The following is a 12688-nucleotide window of genomic DNA, read 5'->3' as shown; positions in this document are numbered from 1 at the left end:
ATATATGATTTTCTACTGTTCAAAAAAAAGAAAGTATCCCTTTATTTTATAAATGTAGCGTTCACTATAGAAAAGACAATTTCAACATGAGAACTCCTTTGGTGAGGGACAATGTAACGAGCATGGCTAATTATCATCTTCGGAATGAGACGTTACAGTTTTTTTAAAATGATTATGGAATGGGAGAATAACTGACATATATATTAATAAGGCAAATATAACAGAATACAAAGCTACTATAAATTTGTATCTTAACGAAATTGAATATGTTTGTATAATGACTTCGTATACTGTGCCTTCCCATTAATTGTGATGGGCATAAAGATGCGCTCTTCGTGACTGTCTTCAATGACTCGGGATTCAGAATAAAGGAGAATTTTCTTAAACTAGCTTTTAGAGTTTCTTTTGGTTATATAGGTCCAATATAGTAGTATAATTATAGTATTTCATTCTATTATAAAAAAACTCAACTCAAATAAAATAAACTAAAATTAAAGCAGTGCAATTTTCAACATTAAAAGCCGAAATTGCGGGTGACATAGTAGTAATCTTCTGCAACCTAAATTATCGCAGCAAATTCACATGCCATTGCTTAACCGGAACACCGACTGACCGACACGTAGAAACCAACACCAGTTTTATTTTAGCATAAGTGTCGGTGAAACAAACCGGTCCGGTTCATCACACTCACGTTGTTCAAATTTCTCAACTAAAACAAAAACACTATCACATGAAAACTCTGAGAAATAAAAACCTTATCTCTTACAGTTATAAACCTACCAATCAAAACACGAAAACCAAACTACAGAGTACAAATTTTTTTGACAACATTTACTTTCACAAATACAATTACGTCACAACAAAAAATCTGATACACTTAAAGTAATATATCAATCGAGTAATTAATGGGACATTTATGTTAATACTTAAAAAAACACAACAACAAAAAAAAGTAATTGTCTTTATACAACAAAGTCCTCAAATTTTGAATTTTATTTGTATCACCTCTAAGATTTTGTTAATGGTCTCGCCTGAGAGATCATCGCATTTCCAATCATCTCCGATGGCAAAATACGCCGGAGCAAGAACAAGACCGGTCATATGTTTCTCCGACGTCGTTCTCTTCCTCGGCGGAGCTTTCATGTCTTTAATCCTCGTCTGGTCATTCTTCTCCTTCTATTCAATTTCACCAAATCTCACCGTCAAAACCAATGAAACCTCCGCCAAATGTTCTCCAGAAATCGACATGAAGTACGATCCAACCGACCCGGTTTACTACGACGAGCCGGATCTAACCTATACAATCGAAAAACCGGTTAAAAACTGGGACGAGAAACGAAGACGTTGGTTAAATCTACACCCTTCGTTTATCATCGGAGCTGAGAATCGTACGGTTATGGTAACAGGATCACAATCGGCGCCGTGTAAAAACCCAATCGGAGATCATTTGTTGTTACGGTTCTTTAAGAATAAAGTTGATTATTGTCGGATCCATGGTCATGATATATTCTATAGTAACGCTCTTCTTCATCCGAAGATGAATTCTTATTGGGCGAAACTTCCGGCGGTTAAAGCGGCGATGATTGCTCATCCTGAGGCGGAGTGGATCTGGTGGGTTGATTCTGATGCTTTGTTTACGGATATGGATTTTACGCCGCCGTGGCATCGGTATAAGGAGCATAATCTTGTTGTTCATGGTTGGCCGGGAGTGATTTACAATGATCGGAGTTGGACGGCGTTGAACGCCGGCGTTTTCCACATGGGGAATTGTCAGTGGTCTATGGAGCTCATTGACACGTGGACAGGTATGGGCCCTGTGATTTTTTTTTATTTGAATTAATATATTCTGTGTTGGACTCTGGACAGTCAAAACCCTAATAAGTAGGCATGGTCTGGTTTGGTTAAGATATTTTTGAAATTTCGGTTTTGGGTTTATTAACGACAAATTTTGGTTCGGTTCAAGGTAAGAATTTTAGAGTTTGGTACTACTATATTTCTGATGAATAACTAAATATTATGAAGATAAATATGTGTATAAATGTTATATGATTTTTGATTTAAGAGAGAGATAGGAAGTAGAGTTTAAAGAGAGTTTAGAGAATAGATTTGCATCTCTTATTTCATCTTCAATTACATTCACAATAGCATCTATATATACACATAATGATGCCTTAATAGAATAGCTAATAATGGCTAATATTAGGGGGTGGCTAATGGGATGAGTGGGTAGGTTTGTGTAATGGGATGAGTGGGTAGGTTTGTGTGATGAATAATCACATATTTCATAACACTCCCCCTTGAGTATTCATCACCATAGATGTATGACGTACTGCTTCGTTAAAAACCTTCTTATGGAAAAACCCATTGGGATAAAAACCATGACAAGGGAAAAAGAGTACAGTAACACATACTCCCCCTGGAAAAGACTTCATAGGTCTCGTAGATGACGCATTCCAATACTTTGAACATGCTTTCTAAATGTAGAAGTTGGAAGCGCCTTTGTGAATAGATCTGCTGCATTGTCACTTGAACGAATGTACTGAACGTTGACTTCCTTATTCTTCTCGAGTTCTTGAGTGTAAGAGAAGAATCTTGGAGGAATATGTTTTGTTCTGTCGCTCTTGATATAACCTTCTTTGATTTGAGCAACACATGCAGCATTATCTTCATATAGTCTTGTTGGCTCTCTTTTGATGACTAATCCACTTGCTTCTTGAATATGGTTAGTCATAGATCTAAGCCATACACATTCTCTACACGCTTCATGAAGAGCAATGATCTCTGCGTGATTTGATGAAGTGGCTACTAACGTTTGCTTTTGAGAACGCCACGAGATTGCAGTTCCTCCAATGGTAAAAACATATCCAGTTTGTGATCTAGACTTATGAGGGTCCGATAGATACCCTGCATCTGCAAAACCAACTAGACCAAACTCGGAGTTTCTAGGGTAATATAATCCCAAATCAATTGTACCTTGAAGATAGCGGAAGATGTGTTTTATCCCATTCCAATGCCTTCGAATAGGGGATGAATTGTACCTTGCAAGCAAATTAGTAGCAAAAGCAATATTTGGTCTAGTACAATTTGCAAGATACATAAGTCCACCGATAGCACTCATATAAGGTACTTCGGGACCAAGAAATTCTTCGTTATCCTCACAAGGTCGAAATGGATCATTTTCAACGTTTAAAGATCTATTGACCATTGGAGTACTTAAAGGATTCGCTTTATCCATATTAAAGCGTTTTAAAATCCTTTTTGTATAATTGGATTGATGCATAAATATACCTTCTTGAAAGTGCTCAATTTGGAGCCCGAGACAAAATTTTGTCTTTCCAAGATCTTTCATTTCGAACTCTTCTTTCATATGAGTCCGTGCATCATCAATCTCCTTTGGAGTTCCAATTATATTTAGGGTCATCAACATATACAACAATTATCACAAATCCCGATGGAAATTTTTTAATAAATACGCAAGGGCATATCGCATTATTGGTATATCCTTTACTCAATAAATATTCACTTAAACGATTATACCACATGCGTCCGGATTGCTTTAATCCGTAAAGTGATCGCTGTAATTTGACCGCACATATTTCTTTAGATTTTGATCTTAATGCTTCAGGCATTTTTAATCCTTCAGGGATTTTTATGTAGATATCATTATCTAATGATCCATATAGATATGCTGTCACAACATCCATTAAATACATTTCCAGATTTTTGGAAGCCGCTAAGCTCATTAAAAATCTGAATGTAATGGCATCCATAACCGGAGAATATGTTTCTTCATAATCAATTCCTGGTCTCTGAGAAAATCCTTGGGCAACAAGTCGGGCTTTGTATCTTGTTACCTCATTTTTCTCATTCCTTTTTCGAACAAATACCCATTTGTATCCAACGAGTTTTACATGTTCCGGTATTGTGACAATAGGTCCAAAAACTTTTCTTTTATTGAGAGAATTCAATTCAGTTTCCATTGCCATTTTCCACTTCTCCCAATCAGATCTTTTCTGGCATTCCAATATTGACATTGGATCTGGATCATCACTTTCATGATCAATTTCTTTAGATACAGAGAATGAGAAAATTCCATCATCATCATCTATCTCATTTCTAACCCATATTTTTCTATTTTGGGTATAGTTGATGGAAATCTCATGGTTTTCTTTATTATTTTCGTCTTTAGGATTTTTTCCGTCTTCAGGACTTTTCTCTGTATCCAACTCTTCAGGAATCTTCTCATTTACTTCTCCAAATTTCTTTTTCTTCCGGGGATTTTTATCTTTTGAGCCCATTGGTCTCCCCCTTTTCAACTGAACTTTAGGTTCATTTATTTTTCCATCAGTTTGTTCTTCGGGAACATCAATTCTAGATGGAACATTCGCAGCGGGTATATAAGATTTTGTCACCCTTCTTGTATCAGTGAATGCATCTTGTAGTTGATTTGCCAAATTTTGTAAATGTACAATTTTCTGAACTTCCAGTTCACGTTGTTTCGTAGGGGGATCAAGGTGCAATAAAGATGGTGTGAACCATGTAATATCTTTTGGAATTTCTTTAATTCCTCCCCCTAATGCTGGGAATTCACCCTCATTAAAATGGCAATCAGCAAAACGTGCCGTAAACATATCACCAGTTTGCGGTTCAAGATACCGAATTATACTTGGTGATGTAAACCCGACATATATTCCCAATCTCCTTTGTGGTCCCATTTTTGTTCTTTGTGGTGGAGCTATAGGTACATAAACAACACATCCAAAAACGCGGAGATGGGATATATCTGGCTTCTGGCCAGAACCTAATTGTAATGGGGAGTATTTATGATATGCACTTGGCCGTATTTGAATTAGTGCAGCAGCATGCAAGATTGCATGACTCCATACTGAAATTGGGAGCCTTGTTCTCATTATTAACGGTCTAGCAATAAGTTGTAGCCGTTTAATTAAGGACTCAGCCATGCCATTTTGTGTATGAACATGAGGGACCGGATGTTCAACATCAATTCCCAATGACATGCAATAATCATTGAAAACTTGTGAAGTAAACTCACCAGCATTATCAAGTCTTACTTTCTTTATTGTATAATCAGGGAATTGTGCTCTCAACCTGATTATTTGGGTAATGAATTTCGCGAAAGCCGAATTTCGTGTGCTTAATAAACACACATGTGACCATCTGCTGGATGCGTCAATTAATACCATAAAATATCGAAATGGCCCGCACTGTGGGTGAATAGGCCCACATATATCACCATGTATTCTTTCTAAGAATGCTGGAGATTCATTTCCAATTTTTGCTGGTGATGGCCGAGTTATTAACTTTCCTTGAGAACAAGCATTACATAAAAATTCTTTTGATTGAAAAATCTTCTGGTTTTTCAATGGATGACCATTTGAATTTTCCACAATTTTATGCATCATGACTGAACCTGGATGCCCTAAACGTTCATGCCAGATTTTGAACATATTTGTAAACTTCGGGTTTACAGTAATATATGATTCAATCATATTTATTTTTGTGGAATACATTCCGGAGGATAAAGCTGGTAGCTTTTCTAATATGCATTTCCTCTTCGAAATAACTTTTGTGATGCAAAGATATTCAATGCCATTTTCATTCATAGTTTCTATGTGATATCCATTTCTGCGGATATCACTGAAACTTAACAAATTTCTAAATGATTTAGGAGAATATAATGCATTATTTATTTCAATTTTTGTTCCCCTCGGCATTGAAAAACTGGCTCTTCAGGAGCCCATAATAATCTTTGCATTACCAGATATAGTATTAACGCTTCCGGCAGAATTTTGTATTTTTAGGGAGGAGAAATACTTTTTATCTTTAAGGATTGTGTGCGTTGTAGCACTGTCTGCCAGACATATATCTCCATCCTTCATCTCAAATTTGGACATTTTCTGAATTTATAAATATTCATAAAAAATATGTTAATATATCATAACAAACGATTTATATTACAATAAAACTATTTTACAACAGAGATAAAATACAAAACACACAAAAACAAACATTAAGCTTTTATTTTCTTCTTCAGGAAGATAAACATAACTATCATGTCACACAAACTTCTTCGGGAAGCTTTTTTCATTTTGTTTATCGTTGATGGCTTCAGGATCAACTATAAAATCAGCAATGTCGAGAAATGTATCATTGTTTAAACCATCGAAAGAAGGCCCTGGTTCACCATAAACGAAGTTGGTTTCTTTTTCTTTTTGTGATTTTTGGTACAGATCGGCCAAATGTTTTGGCGTACGACAGGTACGAGACCAATGTCCTTTCATGCCGCATCTGTAACAAGCATTTTCATATTGCTTAATCGCGCGACCATCTTCGTTCCTTTTGAATTTTTTATTGGAATCATTAGGACCGAATTTTCTTCCGTGTCCACGTCCACGTCCTTGTCCACGTCCATATCCACCTCGTCCACGATCATTACTTCGATCGCGTTTACGTCCGTAATTGTTATAATTAGATGTTGCAACATTCACTTCCGGGAATGGAGCTGATCCAGTCGGGCGGGATTGATGGTTTAACATCACAATTTCATTATTTTGTTCTGCAACCAACAGAACTTGCATTAGTTCAGAATACTTCGTGTATCCTTTTGCTCGGTATTGTTGTTGCAGAAGTACATTTCCAGGATGAAATGTTTGGAGAGTTTTTTCAATCCTATCATAGTCACTTATATTTTCTCCACATAACATTATCCTGGAAGTAATTTCGAAAAAAGCGGAATTATATTCGGCAACACTTTTGAAATCTTGAAACCGGAGGTTCAGCCACTCATGTTTTGCTTTTGGTAAAATCACATATTTTTGGTGATCAAACCTTTCTTCGAGTGCTTGCCAAAGATCTGCAGGATCTTCCTTTGTGATGTATTCATCTTTTAAACCATCATGGATATGGTGGGTTAAAAATATCATGGCATTTGCCTTATCCTCTTCAGGGGATGATTTTGATTTATCACAATTCCTGGATCAGCTCCATTCCCGGAAGTGAATGTTGCAACATCTAATTATAACAATTACGGACGTAAACGCGATCGAAGTAATGATCGTGGACGAGGTGGATATGGACGCGGACAAGGACGTGGACGTGGACACGGAAGAAAATTCGGTCCTAATGACTCCAATAAGAAATTCAAAAGGAACGAAGATGGTCGCGCGATTAAGCAATATGAAAATGCTTGTTACAGATGCGGCATGAAAGGACATTGGTCTCGTACCTGTCGTACGCCAAAACATTTGGCCGATCTGTACCAAAAATCACAAAAAGAAAAAGAAACCAACTTCGTTTATGGTGAACCAGGGCCTTCTTTCGATGGTTTAAACGATGATACATTTCTCGACATTGCTGATTTTATAGTTGATCCTGAAGCCATCAACGATAAACAAAATGAAAAAAGCTTCCCGAAGAAGTTTGTGTGACATGATAGTTATGTTTATCTTCCTGAAGAAGAAAATAAAAGCTTAATGTTTGTTTTTGTGTGTTTTGTATTTTATCTCTGTTGTAAAATAGTTTTATTGTAATATAAATCGTTTGTTATGATATATTAACATATTTTTTATGAATATTTATAAATTCAGAAAATGTCCAAATTTGAGATGAAGGATGGAGATATATGTCTGGCAGACAGTGCTACAACGCACACAATCCTTAAAGATAAAAAGTATTTCTCCTCCCTAAAAATACAAAATTCCGCCGGAAGCGTTAATACTATATCTGGTAATGCGAAGATTATTATGGGCTCCTGAAGAGCCAGTTTTTCAATGCCGAGGGGAACAAAAATTGAAATAAATAATGCATTATATTCCCCTAAATCATTTAGAAATTTGTTAAGTTTCAGTGATATCCGCAGAAATGGATATCACATAGAAACTATGAATGAAAATGGCATTGAATATCTTTGCATCACAAAAGTTATTTCGAAGAGGAAATGCATATTAGAATTTATCCTCCAGAATGTATTCCACAAAAATAAATATGATTGAATCATATATTACTGTAAACCCGAAGTTTACAAATACGTTCAAAATCTGGCATGAACGTTTAGGGCATCCAGGTTCAGTCATGATGCGTAAAATTGTGGAAAATTCAAATGGTCATCCATTGAAAAACCAGAAGATTTTTCAATCAAAAGAATTTTTATGTAATGCTTGTTTTCAAAGAAAGTTAATAACTCGGCCATCACCAGCGAAAATTGAGAATGAATCTCCAGCATTCTTAGAAAGAATACATGGTGATATATGTGGGCCTATTCACCCACAGTGCGGGCCATTTCGATATTTTATGGTATTAATTGACGCATCCAGCAGATGGTCACATGTGTGTTTATTAAGCACACGAAATTCGGCTTTCGCGAAATTCATTACCCAAATAATCAGGTTGAGAGCACAATTCCCTGATTATACAATAAAAAAAGTAAGACTTGATAATGCTGGTGAGTTTACTTCACAAGTTTTCAATGATTATTGCATGTCATTAGGAATTGATGTTGAACATCCGGTCCCTCATGTTCATATACAAAATGGCATGGCTGAGTCCTTAATTAAACGGCTACAACTTATTGCTAGACCGTTAATAATGAGAACAAGGCTCCCAATGCGATATGCCCTTGCGTATTTATTAAAAAAATTTCATCGGGATTTGTGATAATTGCTGTATATGTTGATGACCTAAATATAATTGGAACTCCAAAGGAGATTGATGATGCACGGACTCATATGAAAGAAGAGTTCGAAATGAAAGATCTTGGAAAGACAAAATTTTGTCTCGGGCTCCAAATTGAGCACTTTCAAGAAGGTATATTTATGCATCAATCCAATTATACAAAAAGGATTTTAAAACGCTTTAATATGGATAAAGCGAATCCTTTAAGTACTCCAATGGTCAATAGATCTTTAAACGTTGAAAATGATCCATTTCGACCTTGTGAGGATAACGAAGAATTTCTTGGTCCCGAAGTACCTTATATGAGTGCTATCGGTGGACTTATGTATCTTGCAAATTGTACTAGGCCAAATATTGCTTTTGCTACTAATTTGCTTGCAAGGTACAATTCATCCCCTATTCGAAGGCATTGGAATGGGATAAAACACATCTTCCGCTATCTTTAAGGTACAATTGATTTGGGATTATATTATCCTAGAAACTCCGAGTTTGGTCTAGTTGGTTTTGCAGATGCAGGGTATCTATCGGACCCTCATAAGTCTAGATCACAAACTGGATATGTTTTTACCATTGGAGGAACTGCAATCTCGTGGCGTTCTCAAAAGCAAACGTTAGTAGCCACTTCATCAAATCACGCAGAGATCATTGCTCTTCATGAAGCGTGTAGAGAATGTGTATGGCTTAGATCTATGACTAACCATATTCAAGAAGCAAGTGGATTAGTCATCAAAAGAGAGCCAACAAGACTATATGAAGATAATGCTGCATGTGTTGCTCAAATCAAAGAAGGCTATATCAAGAGCGACAGGACAAAACATATTCCTCCAAGATTCTTCTCCTACACTCAAGAACTCGAGAAGAATAAGGAAGTTGACGTTCAGTACATTCGTTCAAGTGACAATGCAGCAGATCTATTCACAAAGGCGCTTCCAACTTCTACATTTAGAAAGCATGTTCAAAGTATTGGAATGCGTCATCTACAAGACCTATGAAGTCTTTTCCAAGGGGAGTATGTGTTACTGTACTCTTTTTCCCTTGTCATGGTTTTTATCCCAATGGGTTTTTCCATGAGAAGGTTTTTAACGAGGTAGTACGTCATACATCTATGGTGATGAATACTCAAGGGGGAGTGTTATGAAATATGTGATTATTCATCACACAAACCTACCCACTCATCCCATTACACAAACCTATCCACTCATCCCATTAGCCACCCCCTAATATTAGCCATTATTAGCTATTCTATTAAGGCATCATTATGTGTATATATAGATGCTATTGTGAATGTAATTGAAGATGAAATAAGAGAAGCAAATCTATTCTCTAAACTCTCTCTAAACTCTACTTCCTATCTCTCTCTTAAATCAAAAATCATATAACATTTATACACATATTTATCTTAAATAATAATTTTGATTAAATTTTTATAAATTTCGGTTTGGCTCCGGTTAAATTTTGGTATATTGTCATACATTATGGTATATTTCAATTAAATTTATAGTAAATTATGTCAAAATTTCAGAATTTCCGTTGAACTTCAATTAAATTTAGCTCGGTTTGGTTTATAAAAGATAAATTTTCGTTCAATTGAAGGTAAATGTTCAGTTAAATTTGGTACATTTCAATATTTTCAACTAAATTTACATTAATTATGTCAAACTTTGGTAATTTCAGTTAAATTACAATATATTTCAACTATATTGGTGCATTTCGATATATTTCTTTAATTTTCAGTAAACTTTACGGTAAAATGATGACAAAATTTTTTGGTAATGTCGGTTTAATTTTACTTTGATTTAACTCGGTTTAGTGGTTTTTGACTGAAGCAGCTACCAAATTTCATTTTTCCTCTTCCTGGTTTGTTTTACACAATAACTAAATCTGAATCACAAATCAACGAAATTTCGATTTGGTTCGGTTCAGTTAATTCGGTTGCCCAATTTCATGTTTCCTCTTGCCGGTCTGCTTTTTCACTGTTAATTACTAGAATCAAATTAACTAAACTTCGAATCGGTTTGGTTAACTTTTGGTTTGATTTATCTCCTGCAGGTATGGGACCAGTGAGTCCAGAGTATGCTAAATGGGGACAAATCCAACGGTCAATATTCAAAGACAAACTCTTCCCAGAGTCAGACGATCAAACGGCTCTGATTTACTTACTCTACAAACACAGAGAAGTGTATTATCCCAAAATATACCTCGAAGGAGACTTTTATTTCGAAGGATATTGGTTAGAGATCGTACCGGGTTTAACCAACGTAACGGAACGGTATCTGGAGATGGAACGAGAAGACGCCACGTTGCGTAGACGTCACGCAGAGAAAGTGAGTGAACGATACGCAGCGTTTCGTGAGGAACGGTTTTTAAAAGGAGAAAGAGGCGGGAAAGGAAGTAAACGGAGACCGTTCGTGACGCATTTTACGGGATGTCAACCTTGTAGTGGTGATCATAACAAGATGTACGATGGTGACACGTGTTGGAATGGGATGATCAAAGCCATTAATTTCGCTGATAATCAAGTGATGCGTAAGTATGGTTTCGTACACTCGGATCTAGGGAAGACTTCCCCTCTTCAACCTCTACCGTTCGATTATCCTGATGAGCCTTGGTGATTTTTAGGGTTTTAAAAAAAAAACAAATTGTGTTTTGCTGTTTTTTTTAAACTCTTTAGATGTGCTTTTATAATGAGTTTGTTATTATAATCCATGAATTGAAAGGTTTATACTGCAGAAGCTTTTTGAATTATATAATGATTATTGCCTTATTGGTTTAGGGAAAAGTTTAAAGAGCTTTTGATTGAAACAATTATTGTAGCATGTAGGGCAAACCGGACAAAGAAAACAATAATTAGATGTATTGTTTTTTTTTAATTTTCTTTTCCAAAGAGTAATTTATGCGGAGTTAGATTAGATTTTTGGTAAGGTCAAAACGGTACAAATGTTTTTAGCGGATAGAAGAAACAATGAGCGATACCAAAGTTATTTAAAGAGGTACGAAAAAAACTCAAAAGTAACACATTTTGGTATCGTTTTTATGATTGATAATTATTAAAGAGTAGTCTTGATTATGTTTCTCTTAATATCTCTTTGAAACCAAATAGTAGTCTTTTCAAACTCCAAAATCTTCAAAGCCTATCCCTTACTAGTTGCAATATTTATGGGCAGATTTCTTGTTCAATCGGAAACCTTTTTCGTCTCACTAGGCTTGATATTTCAGCTAATGAATTAGTAGGTCAAGTTCCAGCTACAATTGGAAACCTAACCCAACTAAGATACTTGAGCCTTGCCGAAAACAACTTCAGTAGAAATATTCCTGTTTTGTTTTCAAATTTAACAAAACTTATTGAATTATCTAGCTACCTCAATAATAATTACATCGAATCCATGGTTCCACTTGATATGAGTGGATTCCAAGAATTTTCAAATCAGATGTGTAAGCTTAGATCTTTACGTATGTTAATTAGACTTGTCCAACAATCTCCTCAACAGCTCAATTCCTTCATGCACAAGGAATTAAACCAATTCCCTTTTAGTGCTAAATCTTCGTAACAACACTCTTAGTGGAAGTCTTCCAGATATGTTTGGCAATGCTACCAACTCTTGACGTTAGCTGCAACCAGTTGGAGGGAAAACTTCCAAACAGATCAGTTGTAAAGCGATGGAGTTTCTGAATGTCGAAAGCAACAAAATCAAAGACAAGTTTCCATCTTTGTTGGATTCTCTGCCATCACTAAACGTCGTCATCCTCCGGTCAAACCAATTCTTTGAGAAAATCTTTGGAGAAACTCATATCCATAATCCTACACCACAACAACTAGGCCTGTCAATTTGAGGAAAACCCGCGGGCCCTGCCCCGACCACTCCGCTGCGGGGCGGGTGTGGGTTGGTTTTATAAATTGCAGGTAAACACGTGGGTTCCGCGGGCTTTTAAAAAAAAAAATATATATATATATATATATATATATATAATTGTATATAAATTTATCTAATATATAGTT

At 35.8% G+C, this 12688-nt stretch overlaps 1 protein-coding gene across 1 annotated transcript; it reads left to right on the top strand.

Annotated features, from left to right (window-relative positions):
* Positions 1 to 785: 785 nt before the first annotated feature.
* On the top strand, positions 786 to 11457 carry LOC9316536 (putative glycosyltransferase 7). Its single transcript, XM_021028196.1, has 2 exons — positions 786 to 1805; positions 10741 to 11457. Exons 1-2 carry the CDS (start codon positions 917 to 919, stop codon positions 11301 to 11303), a joined length of 1452 nt encoding a protein of 483 aa, XP_020883855.1. The 5' UTR covers positions 786 to 916; the 3' UTR covers positions 11304 to 11457.
* Positions 11458 to 12688: the final 1231 nt, after the last annotated feature.

The sequence above is a fragment of the Arabidopsis lyrata genome, assembly GCF_000004255.2.
Source record: "Arabidopsis lyrata subsp. lyrata unplaced genomic scaffold ARALYscaffold_4, whole genome shotgun sequence".
Lineage (NCBI taxonomy): Eukaryota > Viridiplantae > Streptophyta > Magnoliopsida > Brassicales > Brassicaceae > Arabidopsis > Arabidopsis lyrata.
The sequence above is the reverse complement of the archived record's forward strand: the minus strand, read 5'-3'. Positions and strand labels throughout refer to the sequence as shown.